Source organism: Montipora capricornis, chromosome 2 (genome assembly GCF_036669925.1).
Source record: "Montipora capricornis isolate CH-2021 chromosome 2, ASM3666992v2, whole genome shotgun sequence".
NCBI classification, from domain to species: Eukaryota; Metazoa; Cnidaria; class Anthozoa; order Scleractinia; family Acroporidae; genus Montipora; species Montipora capricornis.
In genome coordinates, this window is record NC_090884.1 from 65,827,157 (window position 1) to 65,846,185 (window position 19,029).

A 19,029-nucleotide genomic window follows, 5' to 3' on the forward strand; every position below is an offset into this window, starting at 1 on the left:
GATTTGGTGAATCGCCAGGTCAAAACTTCTCCGTTCTCATTTAACCCAAGAAAGACATTTTGATATTGGCATACAAATTTACCATCATCCTCTCGAGTAACACCAACGTGTTTGCTGGTTTTAAAGGTATGGTCACAAGATAGTACTTTTGCCACTCGTTTGTTCATGTCACATTCATATAGGTCCTTCGTAATCTGAAATTGCTCCAAGAACAAATCCATCAATTTATCGTCTCCAGGGTACGCGCAAAAAATGTCATTTTCTAAATTTTGGATTGTCAGGATTGTTTCTCATTAATGCGTGATAATTCATTGCCGCTATGCCCTCAGACAACTCCAAAAAGTTTTGGCCTTGGTATATGCCTGTGATGCCTGTATAGGTCTGTATAGCCCTGTATAGGTCTGTACAGCCCTGTATAGGTCTGTACAGCCCTGTATAGGTATGTATAGCTGTGTATAAGCCTGTATAGCTGTGTATAGCTATGCATATCTGTGTATAGGTCCGTAAAGTTCTGTAGAGCCCTGTACAGGTATGTATAGCTGTGTATAGTGCTGTATAGCTATGTATACATCTGTGTAGGTCTGTATACCCCTGTATAGGTATGTATAGCTGTGTATAGCGTTGTATAGCTGTGTATAGACCTGTATAGCTGTGTATAGCATTGTATAGGTATGTATTGCTTGTGTATACTTGTGTATAGATCTGTATAGCCCTGCATAGGTATGTATAGCTCTGTATAGCACTGTATAGCTGTGTATAGCTATGTATACCTGTGTATAGGTTTGTATAGCTCTGTATAGCGCTGTATAGCTGTGTGTAGCTATGTATACCTGTGTATAGGTCTGTATAGCCCTGTATATGTATGTATAGCGGTGTAAAGCACCGTATAGCTGTGTATAGACCTGTATAGCTGTGTAAAGCTATGTATACGTATCTATAGGTCTGTACAGCCCTGTATAGCCCTGTATAGCCCTGTATAGGTATGTATAGCTCTGTATAGTGCTGTACAGCTGTGTGTAAACCTGTATAGCTGTGTATAGCTATGTATACCTGTGTATAGGTCCGTATAGCTCTTCAGAGCCCTGTAAAGCTGTGAATAGCCCTGTATAGGTATGTAGAGCTGTGTACAGTGCTGTATAGCTGTGTATAGCTTTGTTTACTTGTGTAGAGGTCTGTACAGCTCTGCATAGCTGTGTATAGACCTGTGTAGCTGTGTATAGCTAGGTATACCTGTGTGTATGTCTGTATAGCCATGTATAGGTATGTATAGGTATGTATAGCTGTGTATAGTACTGTATAGCTGTGGTTAGGTCTGTATAGCACAGTATAGCTGTGTATAGTACTGTATAGCTGTGTATATACCTCTATAGCTGTGTTCTGCTATGTATAGCTGTGTATAGGTCTGTATAGCACTGTATAGCTGTGTATAGCACTGTATAGCTGTGTATAGTACTGTACAGCCTTGTATAGGTATGTATACCTGTGTATAGATCAGTACAGCCCTGTATAGGTATGTATTGCTGTGTATTGGTCTGTATAGCTGTGTATAGTACTGTATAGCTGTGTATAAACCTGAATAGCTGTGTACAGCTCTGTATAGTTGTGTATAGGTCTGTATAGCACTGTGTAGCTGTGTATAGTACTGTATAGCTGTGTATAGGTCTCTATAGCATTGTATAGCTGTTTATAGTACTGTATAGCTGTGTATAGCTGTGTACAGCTGTGAATAGCTGTGTATACCTGTGTATAGATCTGTATAGCACTGTATAGCTGTGTATAACACTGTATAGCTGTGTATAGTACTGAATAGCTGTGTATAGGTCTGTATAGCACTGTATAGCTTTGTATATACCTGTATAGCTGTGTATAGGTCTGTATAGCACTGTATAGCTGTGTATAGCTGTGTATAGTACTGTACAGCTGTGTATAGGTATGTATACCTGTGTATAGGTCTGTAAGCACTGTATAGCTGTGTATAGTACTGTACAGCTTTGTATAGGTATGTATATCTGTGTATAGGTCAGTACAGCCCTGTATAGGTATGTATAACTGTGTATCGGTCTGTATAGCACTGTATAGCTGTGTATAGCATTGTATAGCTGTGTATAGTACTGTATAGCTGTGTACAGCTATGTATAGCTGTGTATAGTTCTGTATAGCACTGTATAGCTGTGTATAGCACTGTATAGCTGTGTACTGCTATGTATAGCTGTGTATAGGTCTGTATAGCACTGTATAGCTGTGTATAGTAATGTATAGCTGTGTACAGCTATGTATAGCTGTGTATAGTTCTGTATAGCACTGTATAGCTGTGTATAGCACTGTATAGCTGTGTATAGTACTGTATAGCTGTGTATAGCCCTGTATAGCTGTGTACAGCTATGTATAGCTGTGTATAGTTCTGTATAGCACTGTATAGCTGTGTATAGCACTGTATAGCTGTGTATAGTACTGTATAGCTGTGTATAGCCCTGTATAGCTGTGTACAGCTATGTATAGCTGTGTATAGTTCTGTATAGCACTGTATAGCTGTGTATAGCACTGTATAGCTGTGTACTGCTATGTATAGCTGTATATAGCTGTGTATGGCACTGTATAGCTATGTATAGTACTGTATAGCTGTATATAGCTCTGTATAGCCCTGTATAGCACTGTATAGCTGTGTATAGCACTGTATAGCTGTGTACTGCTATGTATAGCTGTATATAGCTGTGTATAGCACTGTATAGCTATGTATAGTACTGTATAGCAGTATATAGCTCCGTATAGCCCTGTATAGGTATGTATAAATGTGTATAGCCCTGTATGTCTGTGTATAGCTTTATATAGCTGTATATAGCTGTGTATTGCTGTGTATAGCTGTGTCTAGGTATGTTAGTTGTATATGAATACACTGTGTACCTCTGTGACATAATATGTATGTAATAATATAATACGTATTGGGTACATAATAATTCCCCATACATGACGTACCTACGGGATTCCGTCATATTCTCGCCATTTTGCCAGCTGAGTCATGGCGAACGGTGGATTCGAAGGTGAGTTTTTTGTGAAATCGAACCGAAATTATCCGTCCTGTTCGTATTTTCATAATTTTTATAGATGCTTAAAGAGTTTATGTATCTCTTATTTCTATCAACAGGACAATACTGGACGCATTTATTGGAGTATCAGTGGAGTAATGACAGCGGTAAAGGCGTTTCACTACATCCTTACCTTTCAAATGGTGAAAACGTGAATATTTCAAGCCCTCCTCAGTTCAACACCTTCGAGGGCTGTTCCTTTCTTTTCTGAATAAATTTTAGACCACGCTTTTAAAATTTGATTTACAATCTCCTCCTCCTCGATCAGCTAACAACAGGGAAAAAAGACGAACGATGTGTTCAAGCATGGGGTTAATCATTTAAAAATTCATATTTGAGCTGGCTTGTTTACATTTGACCTTTCATATTTTTTATCGATCCGCTCGTCAAGATTTCAAGTCATCAAGAGCTTCTCTTTCGCAACTATCCACATTTTTTTGCAACATGATATCTCCAAGTAGAAAAGTATTTCACTACTGCCATTCCTGTTCGTCATTTACTCACGCCTCATTATCCTGATTTGCCCTCGTTCGTCCGAGATCCTAACCGGATTTGCCAACGTTGCCAACGAGTTTTCTCGTTTTCCTTTAGTAGATATAATTTTACCTATGCCTGATTTCATGCCGTCTTCATTTTAAGAATTATTCAAACAATGTTCTTAAATCTTAATCTAGCATGTGAAAAAGGGTAAAGTATCTAAAGACCAGTGTGACAACTAATTAGAATTTTTGCTTCGGTTGCACATTTTGATTCTATTTGTTATTTTGCAGTTTAAAATTGACTCTCCCTTGTATGCGTATACTTTCGGTTTATTGAAATCGAACTAATACACTTCACTGAACAAAAATACTGTGTATTTCTTTGCTTTAAAATGTGCTACACTTGAACTGATTAAACTGTGCTACAGTTGAACGTAAATTGACTGATATTGACAGATCGTTGATTACGAAACAACTGTCTATTGTGTCTTTCACAAGAAAGAACGATCTTCAAGCCGAAGTCACGATTTAGTCGGTAACACAAAATATGCAAAAAACGATCGTAAATGGGAAATCCACTGCGAGATTTCATAACTTGCATAAATAGAAGAGCTTATTGTAGTGCTTTTGTAAAACCAAGATCACTACAAACCTCTTTCGGATCTGTTTGCATAATTCGTGTTGAACATATCGGGTTGCAGCTTTCCGCAAGTTATCTCTTCATGGTCAATTTCATGTTCAGTCCCTCAACTGTTGTGTTTTGTCATATTGCTGAATCCTTCGCCAGCCATAAATTGCATAGTACAATATTTACCCAGGAAGCTCCACTCACGCGAAAGTAATTTGCAGGGAGGTCCTGCATATGATTGAATTGGGAATTTAGAAATATTGGTTTTTGAGGAGAGGGAAAACCGGTGAACCAGGAGAAAAACTTCTCGTAGCATAGTAAAGAACCAACAACAAACTTAACCCACGTGTGGCCACGACTTTGGAATCGAACCCGGGCTACAGTGGTGGGAGGCAAGTGCAATCACCACTATGCTTTCCCTGCTACCCATCGTCCATAATCAAACGGGCGTCAGTTAATACGTGTATTTTCGTACCCAACGCTTTTGAGGTCTTCTTATGGAGATTGTCTCTGATGTTGTATTCGCGGAAACTGGCGCGTACTGTGACATTTTGACGCTAGGAGTCCGGCTCCTCTCGGAGTTAAATGTCCTACCAATCGGCCATAGGAGTTTTCGAATGGCACAGCACACATATTCCAAAAATAGAATACGTCGGTTGAGACCCCCCGCATAACTATGACAAAGGCTTTGTATGTGCGTGTCACCGATTGCTGGGGTAAATATACTAGAAGATTCAGTCAAAATCTTTCACGCGATTGTGGTGGAGGTCTTAGTTTTCGTAATACAGAAACAAATTTAGGTCTTCCTGCAATAGGTCCTAGTTTCGAGGGTCTTGAAAGACCTTTCACGGATAGAAATTTAATAGAGCATGAGCTTAAACTGAATCCTAACAGATGTAGGCATTTACCGTATCTTGCAATTGAAGTGGCTTGCAATGTTGTCGAGTGTATCTTTGGTCTTGATTTGGGTTTGTTGCTAGTTTGGAACTCATGTGAAAGAATTCGCGAATTCGTATTTTTTGGAATTTTACGGAAGCTGATGGAATCTTGATTGATTATGGAAAATGATGTGCAGGCTTCTTCGATTGTGAGTATAAACAATGATGTCAAACGCAAAATAAACCCATTGCTTAGCATTAAAGAACATTATTGAAAGATTATCTTGTACCAAACTGCTATTTTTATGTGAAAGTGATTTTAGGACTATTTATTTCACGAATATCATTTAAGGCAAGTTTTAAATCCACGAATATTTAATTTATTATTAGTCCACACAGTTACCGATATCAATCAAGTTTTAAACTTCACCAATGCACCAACGGTTGAAGATTATTGTTCGTCACTCAGATACGTTCTGTACAAACATTGTCTGTGGCTCAGTGTTTAACCCATGACGCAGTGGAGTCACGTTCGAGCCTGGCTCCCTCTTTAGCCGTTTGCTGTTTCTCTTTATCTTTACAATATTTAAAAAAGAACAGATCTTTTATTTCTTTGTATTAATATCAAGAAGTGTCATTAAAATACTGTAGAACTACTTTTGTCTTTTTTACGATATTAAGATATATATAGATAAACAACAAACGTTTCCAAGTAACCTGACAAAAGCAACATACATACTGTCAACTTAACGTTAAGTTTGAAATTATCAAAACAATTCGTGGTATACCGTCCGAAAACTTGAAGCTGTGAGGTATTTTCGGTACCTTGAGCTTCTGTAGTCAAAGAAAATGAAGTGCAACGTGATCTCTTCACGCTAATACGCATACACTAATTGAGTAAGTAAGCAACTTTATTTCAGTGTCAATCTAAAAATGATAGTAGTTGAAAACGACTAAACGGGAACACTATAAAAACTAAAGATAGGAAGAACTGATGTTGTTTGCTATAGTACGCCAAATTGTGGATACCCATGTAATTGTATTTTTGTTTAACTTCAAAGCAAAAAACGTGACTGAAAGAACTTCCTTTCGTGACAGTCGTGGTTGAATGGAATTAAAATGCATATAACGTTCCGTTGTCAAATATTCCGGTGAGGCCTAATTATCGACAGAGAAATTGCTGTTACCTTTTGGCTTTGTGTCGTGTCTGCATTATGCATGGGATTTAACCTGCGATCAGGCGTAGTTTTCTTTAGACAGGCGCGAAAAGCTTCGTACCAGTTCGCCTGATCGCAGGTTACATGGGATTAAGGAAGTGATTATGTTGTACAACTGGTCAGTGTAAAATGCAGACTGAAGTTATAATGTAACTGGTAAAAAAAGCCCAAACCCTTTAGAAATGCTAACAGTTAAGCCTAAATATTGTTTTAGGCCTAATTAAGCCTAAGGTTTCAACAGTTACATTATAACCTCAGTCTGCATTTTACCCCTGGTCTGCAGTCTGCATTTTGAAATGACCGTTTTTACAACATATTTTGAAGTTGAGCAAAGAGTTAAGTATTTCGTCACTGAAAAAATAAGTATTTCGTCACTGAAATCGGCTCACCTGATTTTTTGTAACTGAAGTTATGGACTCAATGTATGTAAAGAATATGATCCGTTCGCTGAGTTCATTTAATATTACTGAACAACCACACTTACATCTAACTTTTTAGGTAAGCAAAAGTTTACACGGTTGAGAAATTAACATTTCCTCGATTGTGAATGGTCTAAAAAAATTAACTCCTGTTAGCATATTCAAAGTTGTAGTTTAAATCAACCAATCACAACCTTTGTTTCAATCACCTAGAAACAGTGTATAGCTATGGCGCGCCGTTTGTTTCAAATTAATTATATCTACCGATTGGCCCACTTCAGTTAGTCACATACTCCCTTCACCTAAGTGACCTTTATAGTTGGGTAATCAGCATTACTTGATCAGTTACGAGTCATTTATTCCATATTTTATCAGTTCAGCTGTCAGTTATACTGATTTATCGATTAGTTTGTTTGTTACATTCGATCCGGTGTGTTCCTGATATTCCATCACTTGTAAGGTTTTATTGATTAGTTGTGTGCTTAATATTAGATCAGTTGCACTGATTTATCGATCAGTTGCGTCCCTAATATTCGATCAGTTGTGTCCCTAATATTTGATCAGTTGTACTGATTTATCGATCAGTTGTGTCCCTAATATTTGATCAGTTGTACTGTACAACGAATTTACCAGTACAACTGATCGATAAAATAGCTGATCGAATATTAGACACACAACTAATCGAATGTGAGAGAGACAACTTATCGATAAATCAATAGAAATGATCGAATATTAGGAGACACAACTGATCGAATGTGAAAGAGAATTGATCGACAAATCAGTACAACTGATCGAATATCAGGGACACAACTGATTGATAATTCAGTACAACTGACCGATAAATCAATACAACTGATCAAACGTAGGGACACAACTGATCGAATGTCACAGAGAGCCAACTAATCGATGATAAATCAGAACAACTGATCGAATATTAGGGATACAACTGGTCGAATGTGAGAGCCAACTGATCGATGATAAGTCAATACAACTGATCGAATATTAGGGACACAACTGATCGAATATTAGGGGCACAACAGATCGACAAATCAGTACAACTGATCGAATATCAGGGACACAACTGATCGATAAATCAGTACAACTGATCAAATATTAGGAACACAACTGATCGATAAATCAGTACAACTGATCGAATATTAGCGACACAACTGAACTAATAAATCAGTGCAACTGATCGAATATTAGGTATACAACTGATCGATAAATCAGTACAACTGATCGAATATTAGGGACACAACTGATCGATAAATCAGTATAACTGATCGAACATTAGGTTCACAACTGATCGATAAATCGGTGCAACTGATCGAATATTTGGGACACAACTGATGGATAAATCAGTGCAACTGATCGAATATTTGGGACACAACTGATCTAATAAATCAGTACAACTGATCGACTATTAGGGACACAACTGATCGAATATTTGGTACACAACTGATCGATAAATCGCTACAACTGATCGAATATTTGGTACACAACTTATCGAATATCAGGGACACAATTCATCGATAAATCAGTACAACTGATTGAATAGTAGGGACACAACTGATCGAATATTAGCGACACAACTGATCCATAAATCAGTACAACTGATCGAATATTTGGGGCACAACTGATCGATAAATCAGTACAACTGATCGAATATTTGGTACACAATTAATCTAATAAATCAGTGCAACTGATCGAATATTAGGTACACAACTTATCGATAAATCAGTATAACTGATGGAACATTAGGTTCACAACTGATCGATAAATCAGTACAAGTGAGGCAATATTAGGGACACAACTCAGGGGCACCCAACGAGAATATAGATAAAAACCACTTAGACATAGCATTGTGAAACGTAATTTAGTATTTAAACGGTAGATATAGGCATATTTTTATTCCCTGAAAATTTTTCATCTGTTCGGATTTCCTAGCTGAAAGTCTAGTGATCCGAAAATCATAGGGATTAAAACTTACCTTTTCGAAAATTTCAGCCAGAAAAAAGGTTCCCGAAAATTCTAGGTGATCTTTTTAGGGTAAAAATCCGTTAAAAATGGGCAATTATACCATTTTTCAGATGTTCGAAAATCCTAGGACAGACAGGCAAGCAAGAAATTTTACAACAAATGTTCCGAAAATTCTAGATCACAAATCGTCTTCCGAACAGATATCTTCCGAAAATTGACGTTGGGTGCCCCTGACAACTGATGGATAAATCATTACAACTGATCGAATATTAAGCACACAACTAATCAATAAAACCGTACAAGTGATGGAATATCAGGAACACAACGGGTCTAATGTAAAAGACAAATAATCGATAAATCAGTAAAACTGATAAAATATTGAATAAGTGACTTGCAACTGATCAAGTAATGCTAATTACCCACCTATAAAGGTCACTTAGGTGAAGAGATATGAGTGGGCCAATCGGTAGATATAATTAATTTTGAAACAAACGGCGCGAGTCTATGTGCTTTAGGTCTGATGAAGACCGATGCAAAATGTTAAAACTCATGGCCCTTTCTGTCAACTCGTATGTCCCACTTCTCTCTCATCGAGTGCGAAAAGGTTAATATTTGGCTAATGTCACTTTAATCTTGAACTCGCGAAAGTTAGATATACTCAAACTTAACACTATTATAATCTGCACCCTAAAACAGTTAGAATAATTGTTATAAATATTATTTGTCTACGTTGATCGTGAGGTCGTGGAATAACCACCCCATGGACATCGTGGAAGCCGGCAGTGTTGAAGATTGAGAACTTTATAACTAGTAAATCCATAGTTGTAGCTCTGATTAGTGTTATTCCAATTAGATTGAACCTGGTCAATGATTCTATCTGTTAATTTTAATGGTTATCTTTTTGGCTATCTCAGCCATTCGTGATGTAGTTGGGATTCTTAACATTTGTTGTGAATGTTCTGATCTGTCGGGTTCATTGGCCCTGAAAAGCCCCTATGGGAATTGGTCAATGAAGTGTGTATGTATGTAAGAGCTCTGAAAGAGTTGGTATCTGAAGAAACTCTTCGCACAGGTGGCGTCCGGTGTACACTTTATGAACTTTTCTGGAACGCAGTAAGAAAAATGCTGCAAAGAAATGATACCTTTTTTTTCCTGCTCACTCTATAACATGACACCGAAGTCTACTCCTTTTACTCTTTCCCCTATCAGGCCGATAGTATTGGCGCGCCTGCATTCCCATGTGTATAGCGCAAGAAATGTGTTATTGTGTGGTATAGATAGCGCGTTTTTAGCACATTTGTACATGGAAGGGATGCTAAAATTTCAAAAGAAGACAAAGGCAACAGGTGTCAACATTCAATTACAACACGTTTTTATCAGGTGCTAACCAATGACCTTCGACTTTGTGCAGTGATCTGTTAGCACCAGCAAGGACTGCTACACGATTGTAAGTTGTTTACACTTTACATTGTATTGCACTAACATTTCATGCTGCACAAAACCGAGCAGCGGCGTCGCTGGAGACTGGAAGAAGTCAGAAGGAAATGAAGATATGGGCGACCGTAAAGATAAAGGGCCCAAAAAAAAGCTTGTTCTTCTATTTTTTGAACTTTTCTTTAACTCTTATTCAACCCACATTTATTAATTTACAAAGCGTCACATGTATGACTCGTGGTTTACACAACCAGTTGGTAACAATCTAATGAGACGAAGTCTTGACGTGTCAAAAAAACGCCACGGTTTTTGAGTCTTATTTGATTGAGACAGTCTCTACTAAAAAAAAATCATCCTAATCTCAGTCATGCTCCGAGCAAAACCTGTTGTCACTACGGAGAAGAGGAGAATGCAGTCGTTTGAACTGACGCCAGAAAAACAGCACAGTACTAAAAGAAAAGCAAATTTCATTTTGTAACTTTTGTCAAGAGAGAAATCCAAGCAAAAGAAAAACCTGTCAGTTGGCTTGCTTAATTTTCTGTTCCTGTATGGAAATGCTTCAGTGGGCCAAACTATCGCACATGCATGTGTGCGGATTCTTAGAGCTATCAACTTCACTGTCACGCTAAAAAGAGGCATAACGGTTTTATATCCTTGACGAATTCTGTCAAGCGTATTCTTAGCCAATCGAGCTTTCATGGCCCTTAAAATATCGGCAAAGCCCTTACCCTGTATTAGGACCGCACACTCTCTCCTCAGTAAAAAAAAATCAGTTAACAGGACGTATGTATTATAATTGCAACTCATCGCGTTAACATTTCTTTGGAACAAGATCTGAAAGGTGGTTAACGCGACCATAATTTAATAGAAGGGAATGTTAAAGAAACCCGACAAATTTCTTTGTTGTAAGTTTTTGTTCTCTTTTTTTGGCCTTGACCGTGCACAAAACACAATAGCTGTTTACTCCGTACTGAGGAACTAACCAATAGAAACGTGTCGGCTACGTAATTCATGCATAGTGTATGAGCGCAAAACAAACGATTTTGCTCTACCGTGGACTTTCCAACCTAAATCTTGCCATCTTTGTTTGCTCCTCTGATGTTTTCCGAGCTTCAAAACCAGTTCCCTCTATGACTATTATGCGACGTAGTTTCAAGGGGTATCTAAAAGTGTTTCCCACTTTTCAGTGATAAGTTTCTTACTAAAAAGCAAAAATGCTTGGACCCCCAAAAATGTTCTGGCTTGAACTTTCTCTATTCGAGCAACCCCATTTTGGCTTGCGCACTCGAAAAAGGAGTTGATACCTACTGAACAAACTATCCGAATCGTGCACGATTTTGTTTTTTAAGTGGAAAAAACGCCGGAGTTCCGAACACATTGTAGAGGATAGGTCTGTGCATAATCTCTTTGTAAATCATTGTTTCGTTCTCAACAAGCGCCATGCTGTTTGATTTCCTTGGCTGTGATATGATGTGCTGTCGTCCTTTTGCCTCATGATCATTATTTTTGACGAAGAAAGGAGAAATTTAATTCAAAGGACGAAATCTTCTGGTGTGGATTTCTTTCGAAAGACCGAAAAGTGGCCTATACATCAAAGAAGCACGCGTGGTTTCGGAGCTGCTACAGAAAAAAAAACAAAGTACCTGGGGAAATTGACGCGAAATGTGAGAAGTAGAATTGCCCTTAGGTTTACAAACAAACTGAATGTGAACTACATGTAAACCTAATTGCATAATTTCAGTCATCTAAGCAAGAGGGATAAATTAATTTTCATTTGTTACACTAAAACGATCATTTCTTCGATAGGAGTAGAACATATTTCGAGGGACCTTTAAATTGTCGCTTGCACTTTTTCGAACCTTCCGAGCATTCCCAAACCAGCCAAATGAAAATTAACACGAAAGCACTTATGAACGAATAAATGCTGTTATGAAAAGTGCTTTCTGTGGCACTTACAGTGGTAATCTCAACATGAAACGTCAGTCATGCAAAAAAGTTCTAGATCCGAATTAGTGGTGTTTCCTGAAGAGCAAGCGAAGTGAGCGAGAAGGAACATAATCAGAATACAAAACAAACGTATTAAAAATATCGATGTTTTTTACTTTGCTGGCTTTTTACCACAATGGCTAGATGCACTGCTCTGCGCAGGAGCCTCGTTTTCAGGAGGAGTCACAAAACACATTGTCGAGTGATTATCGAACGATGATTGACCTCTTTGGGTGTGTTTCCGGTGAGTAACTTGACGAAAGACATCATCAAAATGTTGTTAACAGTAATTTGTTCACAACATCGAGCATTATGTATCACTTGTAAGGTAAACTTTTCGTGTTTGAATACGGCCGGAACATGCCATTGACAACTTCCATATCAAATTATTTAGAAGATTACCTATTATCATTTTTGCACCAAGATGTATTACAGGATACCATCAACCATTACATTGCATTAATTCCTCTCAAAAAGACTTTCCTGATTGAAATCCTTGAATTTTAGAATCAAATTAAATTTTTCCATTAAGAACTTGAATCGATATTCCCATTTCACTTTAGTTTCAGTTTAACGATTGCTTTGGCACTGTTATAAGTTTCTAACATGTACCAGTACGAAGTGGCAAAAATTATTATTATTATTATTATTATTATTAGCATACAGACTCTTTCTCCCTGCTGGTACAGTGACATTTTTAGACAAAATCACTAAACCTGTCTTGTTCTTTACGCTCAGATCCAAAAATTTTGATCATAGTCCAAATTTTGCAGTTGTCGGCGAGAGTTCGCCTAATTCTCACGTATCTTTATCAGAAGTAATGATGTGGCCATGCACTCTAGTGTTAATAACACCTTTCAGTTGAACCAACATTAAATAACTAAAAGGCTCATAAATTAAAAGCTTCATTAAATAGATGCGTCTTGAGTCTGGATTTGAATGTTGCTAACGATGGTAACTGACGTATGGCATCTGCAAATGTGGCGCAACATGGCTAAACGACCTGCTTCCATAAGTCTTAAGTTTATGACTAGGGACTTGTAAGAGCTTTTTAGAAATCAGATATGTATTGAGGAGCTTTAGCATTCAAGGCCTTATAAGTAAGTAATATCTTGAAGGATATACGTTGCTTTACAGTTAGCCAGTGAAGGTCTATTACGACCGGTCTAATGTTGTCATATTTGCGAGTACGAGAGACTAGACGCGCGGCAGCATTATGCACACGCTGAAGCTTGTCCAACTAGCAGTGAATTGCAGCCGAAGTTATCCAGTTTGGATGTAGTAAATGCATGAACTAATGTTTCGGTGTCCTTCTGAGTAAGGCAATTCCTATCCTTAGATAAATTACGTATATGAATATATGAAAACGGAGGGCGTTTTACAAACACTATTAACATGGTGTTCAAGATCCATAGCATCGTTGAAGGTTACACCTATGTTTCTAGCTGACAACGTTGAAGATATTCTAACATCAGCGATTGTAATGCGGACTATCAGCGGACGCGGGCGATGTTTGGCATGTATTACCAAGAACGCAGTCTTATCAGGGTTGAGTTTGAGTTTATTACATGCCATCCATGCATAGATTTCCTTAGCACAAGCCTCCATCTTGGACAGAGCATTAGGTACTTCACCAGGACTTGACATGAACGGCACATAGATTTCGCAATCATCTGCATAGAGGTGGAAGAGTAGCCCATGTTTTCGAATGATGTCGCCAAGTGGAGCAGTGTAAAGAGTGTACCTAGTGGCCTTGGCACGGTTCCCTGTGGCACTCCCCATTGCAGCACCATAGAGGATGACCCAGTGCCCTCTACTTGAATGAATTGTCTGCGATCGTTCAGATAAGACGCAAACCAACGGAGGGCGTTTCCCTGATCCCATACGTAGTGCGTAGTCGAGCAACCAAGATGTCGTGGTCAACCGTGTCAAAAGCGGCTGATAAGTCAAGCAGTAAAAGAAGTACATTTTCCTGTTTATCAACTGCATTCAAAATGTCAGACTGTACTTTCAAGAGAGCAGTTTCCGTACTGATGAGGCCCAACAAGGGCAAAACAGCTGTCCATGCATGGCTACCAATTGACCGGGTGAAACGGTCACACCGGGTTGGTGTTAAAGTGTGTCGCCTTGCTTTTTGTTGTTGTTGTTGTTGTTTTCTTTTTTTTGTTTTTGGTTTGTTTTTTCGTTATACATTAGCTGATAAAGCTGTTTTGAAATTTGAATTTTTGTAATTTCAACATCTGAACACAATAAAGGCTCAGTTTCACAAAAACGTATATGTACAAGAGGGTCGTGAAAGGGTAAAATAGGAACTGGGATTGACCTGATTTTTTGGTGGGAGAATGGGATTTGATTACTGGTAACTGGGATTTTGTTACTGGGAATGGGAGATAATGAGTCCTCGGTTCAGATGGGATTTGCCTAAACTCACTGCAACCAATGCAATCACTCGAAAAGAAGAATCTCAAATGAGGTATTGGCAAGGCGTCATGGTAACTAGGGAGCTTAAGATGCGGACGTTTTCGCGGTGACGGCGACGTGACAGCCCAGGTGGACTGGGCCAGAGGTTGCCGTTCTCGCGCCAAAATTAATTTGCTTAAGATTCTCATGACGGCGTCCGAGACTTCGTCGAGTACATCGGCTGTACTTTCTGAGATTCAATCGCTTTTGTTTGTAACATGGCCGCATTTGAAGATTTTCGACAACTTCTCATTCTTTACTACGACGCTAATTTGATCAACGATGAAGATTTCGTTCTCCTTTACGACATGTTTCCGTCGAGAAATCCAAGTTTTCCTTACTACGAGTACGCTTGCTTTGACCTGAACAACATGAGTGAGGCAGAGTGTAAGGCCGAATTTAGGTTTGAGAAAAAAGACCTTCCGACTCTGGCAGAAGCCTTGCAGATCCCACCTACCTTCAAACTACGCCAGGGAAGCATAGTAAGTGGAATGGAAGGCCTTTGCATACTCCTAAGACGGCTCGCCTATCCTTGTAGATTTGGCGACATGGTACCTCGTTTCGGCAAACCAGTACCGGTGCTATCCATGGTCACAAATCATGTGATTGATTATATTTACACCATCCATAACCCGGTGGAATGACGCACTGCTTAACCCACCTGCATTGGATACTTATGCTCGATCAGTTCACGCTAAAGGGGCTGCTCTCCAGAACTGTTTTGGCTTTGTTGATGGCACTGTGAGACCTATAGCCAGACCAGACGAGCACCAGAGGATGATGTATGATGGTCATAAACGGGTGCACGCCATTAAATTCCAATCTGTTGCCTTACCGAATGGATTGATCGCAAACCTTTACGGCCCCGTAGGTAAAGATCTTTTTAACTTGCTCTTATTTATAACTAAATGTCAGGTTTATGAAAATAGCAACTCAAACGGAAAAGGTACAAACATGGTTTCGGAGGGTAGTTGTTTCCCCCTTCAAGTGTCTGTTTTATAGTATAATCTACGACAAACGCCTGTAGTGATCAGGGCAATGAAAGGTTGATCTCATGACACCATTTTACAGAAGCGTTGCATGATGAAAAACAATGATATTCCATGAAACAAACCTAATACTTTTAACTTCTTCTTCCAGAGGGCAAAAGGCATGATGCAGGTATGCTGGCAGAATCTGGTCTCTTGCATGACTTGGAACGCCATGCATTTTCGACAGGGGGTCAGCCTCTATGCATATATGGGGATCCTGCATATCCCCTCAGGGTTCACCTGCAAGGACCATTCCAAGGTGCTGCTCTCACACCTCAGATGGAGATGTTCAATGGATCCATGAGCTCTGTTCGAGTGTCAGTGGAGTGGCTATTTGGAGACATTTTAAACTATTTTAAATTCCTTGATTTTAAAAAGAACCTAAAAGTTGGCTTAAGTAATATTGGTAAAACATATGTCGTATGTGCTCTCATGCTAAATGCCCTAACATGCCTATATGGTAATCAAACCTCAGAATTTTTTGAATTAGACCCCCCAAGCCTCCAGGAGTATTTCAGGTGACCTAAAACATTCGCTATATTTATTCGGTTACTGCCTGGTCACACAACTGGTCAACACTTTCCTCCCAGAATCAGCCCTGGGGGTGGGGGGAGGGGTGGTGGTACTTTAGGATTTTTTGTGGGGGAGTGTCCTGCTGGGACCCTGGAATCCTTAATCTATACCAGAGCTAGTTCAGCTGAATTTTGCTACCTTCTACTAGACTTAACTTCCCAAAATCCCTTTGCCACTATCCTAGAGTAGCTTTTCGGCTAAGTTGCGTAAATTCAAACTTGTCGATTTGATTTTTAGTTTTAGTGGCAATTCCTGGTTTCCCTAATCTAGACTAAAACCTCCCCGCCCACCCCACCCCCCCTGCTTTGGGAAACAGCACAACCTATAAAAGATCATACATTGTATTATACAAAGCAGACATATTGTTCCACAAAAAATGAAAGCAGTTGTTACTATGGCATCCACTTATACGACAAATGGCATGCCATTTAGTTCAATGCTCAGTTGTTCAAAAGTCAGATAGTGTTATCCAGCACATAAATCACTATAACGATTTCTTTAGAGAAGGAGCACTTTCCGCCATTTGAACAACTGGGCCCAGTTAACAAGGTATACATTGTTTACACAATTGTAAGTATTGAAGAAATCAACCTTTTCACAATACAATAATTTTTGTCAGTTCAAAAAACCAAATCAAATTTATATTTTGCAAGGTAGTCAGGGCTTTCAATAATCACTTGACTCAATTTAATATATGACATATTTTCATAGCCTGTATTCTGATAGGGTAATCACCTGATTGACACATGCATAATACAGCTAAATTCAAACTGGATCAATGAAACTAAAAAAAAATGTGATTATGATAATGATAACTCAACAATCAACTACCACTCTAGCAGAAATGGAGTTAAAAGAACAGTTGAATGCAAAATTATGTCACTAACAAGAGAAAAATTACAATGGTGCCATAGTTGAAAAAGAGAAGTTGCAATAAAAAAATGTTAACGCTTTTCCTTGGGAGCCAACCTCTCAATCAAAGCTAACATAGCCTGTGATTGCTGCTGCTGCTGGTTTAACATAGACTGCATAAACTGTAGTGATGAAATGGTATATGAAATGAATCATATATGAACTGCGGATAGGAAATCAAGTGAAGCTATGATCTTCGCAGTTATGAGAGCAATTTTTGCAATTGCGTAAAGACGCCTGATTTCATATATGATTCATTTCATATACCATTTCATCATTGATTTCATTCCTCACGGGACCATTAGAACCCACAAATGACCAGCTCCAAACGTCAGTGGCTTCATAGCTCAGTTGGTAGAGCATCGTACCGGCATCGCGAGGTCGCGGGTTCAAACCCTGTTGAAGTCCTGAATTTTTTTTTTCAGGCTTCTTTACGCAATTGCATAAATTGCTCTCATAACTGCGAAGATCATAGCTTCACTTGATAAACTGTAGTGTTTGCTGTTGGTTTCTTTGCTGCTGTCTATGCTGTTCTTCTTGTTGTTGCTGAATAATCTTTAGCATATCTTGCTGCATTTTTGTTTGCTGCTCTGATATACGAGATCCTCTTGCCTCTTCCTGCTTTCTTATTTCAATTTCTTCTCTTTTTAATGCCATCTCTTCTTCTGCTTTCTTTTGCAAGTATCCAATAGCATCTCCTGTACTTTTCCTGCTTTTCTTTGCTGGAACCACTCCATTTGTTTTCTCCACTCGTTTTTGAGTTTCTCCCATGGTTTCCATTGCCTTGTACCGCATTTCTTCAGCAGTTGCCTTCTCTTTCTGAAGGCTTTGCTTTTTGTTGCCAGTCGAAGGCTTATTTTTAGCTTCTTCCTCTTTTTCACACAGCTCCTCCAGCAGAGTATCTATCTCTTGTATTTCTGGACTAATACCACTTGCTCTTTCTTCTTCCCTATTTTTTGCTTTGAATTTGGACATTAGAAGATTGAGCCTATCTCTCAACGACCTTTTGTTCACATTGAATTTGCATTGGGTGAGGTTATTGAGTCTTGTGGCAATCTCATCCCACAATTTTCCTCTCTCCGGGCTCCCCTTTCTGGTTTCAAAAAGATCTGATCCCCTGACCTCTCTCAAGAATAATGTATCATGTTGATTTGTCCACTCCATTGTGCTGAAAGAGGGAATTAAAGTTTATTTTAGCACTTTATTTAAAAAACGGTGGAAACAGTAGTTTTCCTCTTCCAGACTGAGTCCTTGTATTGATTTATTGAATATTTGCTGGATGAAATTGTTCTGTTTAATACGCACTGTACGTATCCACATAAATTATTGCTCTAGATTCATAGCACTTCATCGAAGAAATATTTCCAAGTGTGGTTATACAAGCCTTAAGAGCACATTTACATATCGATGAGCTATGTAGTGGATTTGTTGGCTAAGTGTGAAAAAATTCAAAACAAAATATTTATCTCTGCACTTTTTAGCAGCCTCCAGAACTCCAAAATTCTTTATCGCCTCAGAAAATTCGGATTCAATATGTTACTAAGAAATAAAAAAATGTATTGGAGTCAGTAAAATATATTATATATATAATCGTTTTACAAGAAAGAATTCGTTGAACGTAACAGCTTATTTATCTTTACAGACTTACTTAGATTGTTTTGTCTTCACTGAACTAGCTTCAGAGTCTTCGGTCATTTTCCTGAGTTTTATCTGTGAAGAGAGCACAAAAAGCCGCTAGAGTTACTTGGCACATCCCCAGGTGGGTTGTGCTGATAAAGAAACTGAAAAAAAAGCAAGGAATGAAGAATACAAGAAAGAAATACCGGTATAAATACTCACGTTTTCACTGCGACGGCAAAATCCCCAAACTGACGTCGCCGACGTGAGGGCGACGGCGGGAATGTTGGAAATCGCATGCGCAGTTAAACTCGCCCCAATCCTAATCGGTC

General features: G+C 38.7%; 1 protein-coding gene, 1 long non-coding RNA gene and 1 pseudogene across 2 annotated transcripts in view; 1 reads left to right on the forward strand and 2 right to left on the reverse strand.

The window, feature by feature from the left end:
• LOC138031684 (uncharacterized) overlaps positions 1-19,029 on the reverse strand; it is a 60,438-nt gene that overhangs the window by 15,137 nt on the left and 26,272 nt on the right. The gene's annotated exons all lie outside the window — the stretch shown is intronic.
• On the forward strand, positions 11,193-16,179 carry LOC138038186 (uncharacterized; annotated as a pseudogene).
• Positions 16,254-19,029, reverse strand: part of LOC138031678 (golgin subfamily A member 6-like protein 2) — a 2,948-nt gene continuing 172 nt past the window's right edge. Inside the window, exons 1-5 of the mRNA XM_068879332.1 lie at positions 18,920-19,029; positions 18,729-18,790; positions 17,571-18,248; position 17,476; positions 16,254-17,202 (exon numbers count right to left, since the gene is read on the reverse strand). The exon at positions 18,920-19,029 is cut by the window's right edge and continues 172 nt beyond it. Coding sequence (XP_068735433.1) covers positions 17,113-17,202; position 17,476; positions 17,571-18,248; positions 18,729-18,775 — 816 coding nt within the window. The 5' untranslated portion in view covers positions 18,776-18,790; positions 18,920-19,029 and the 3' untranslated portion in view covers positions 16,254-17,112. The remainder of the gene's footprint in view (positions 17,203-17,475; positions 17,477-17,570; positions 18,249-18,728; positions 18,791-18,919) is intronic.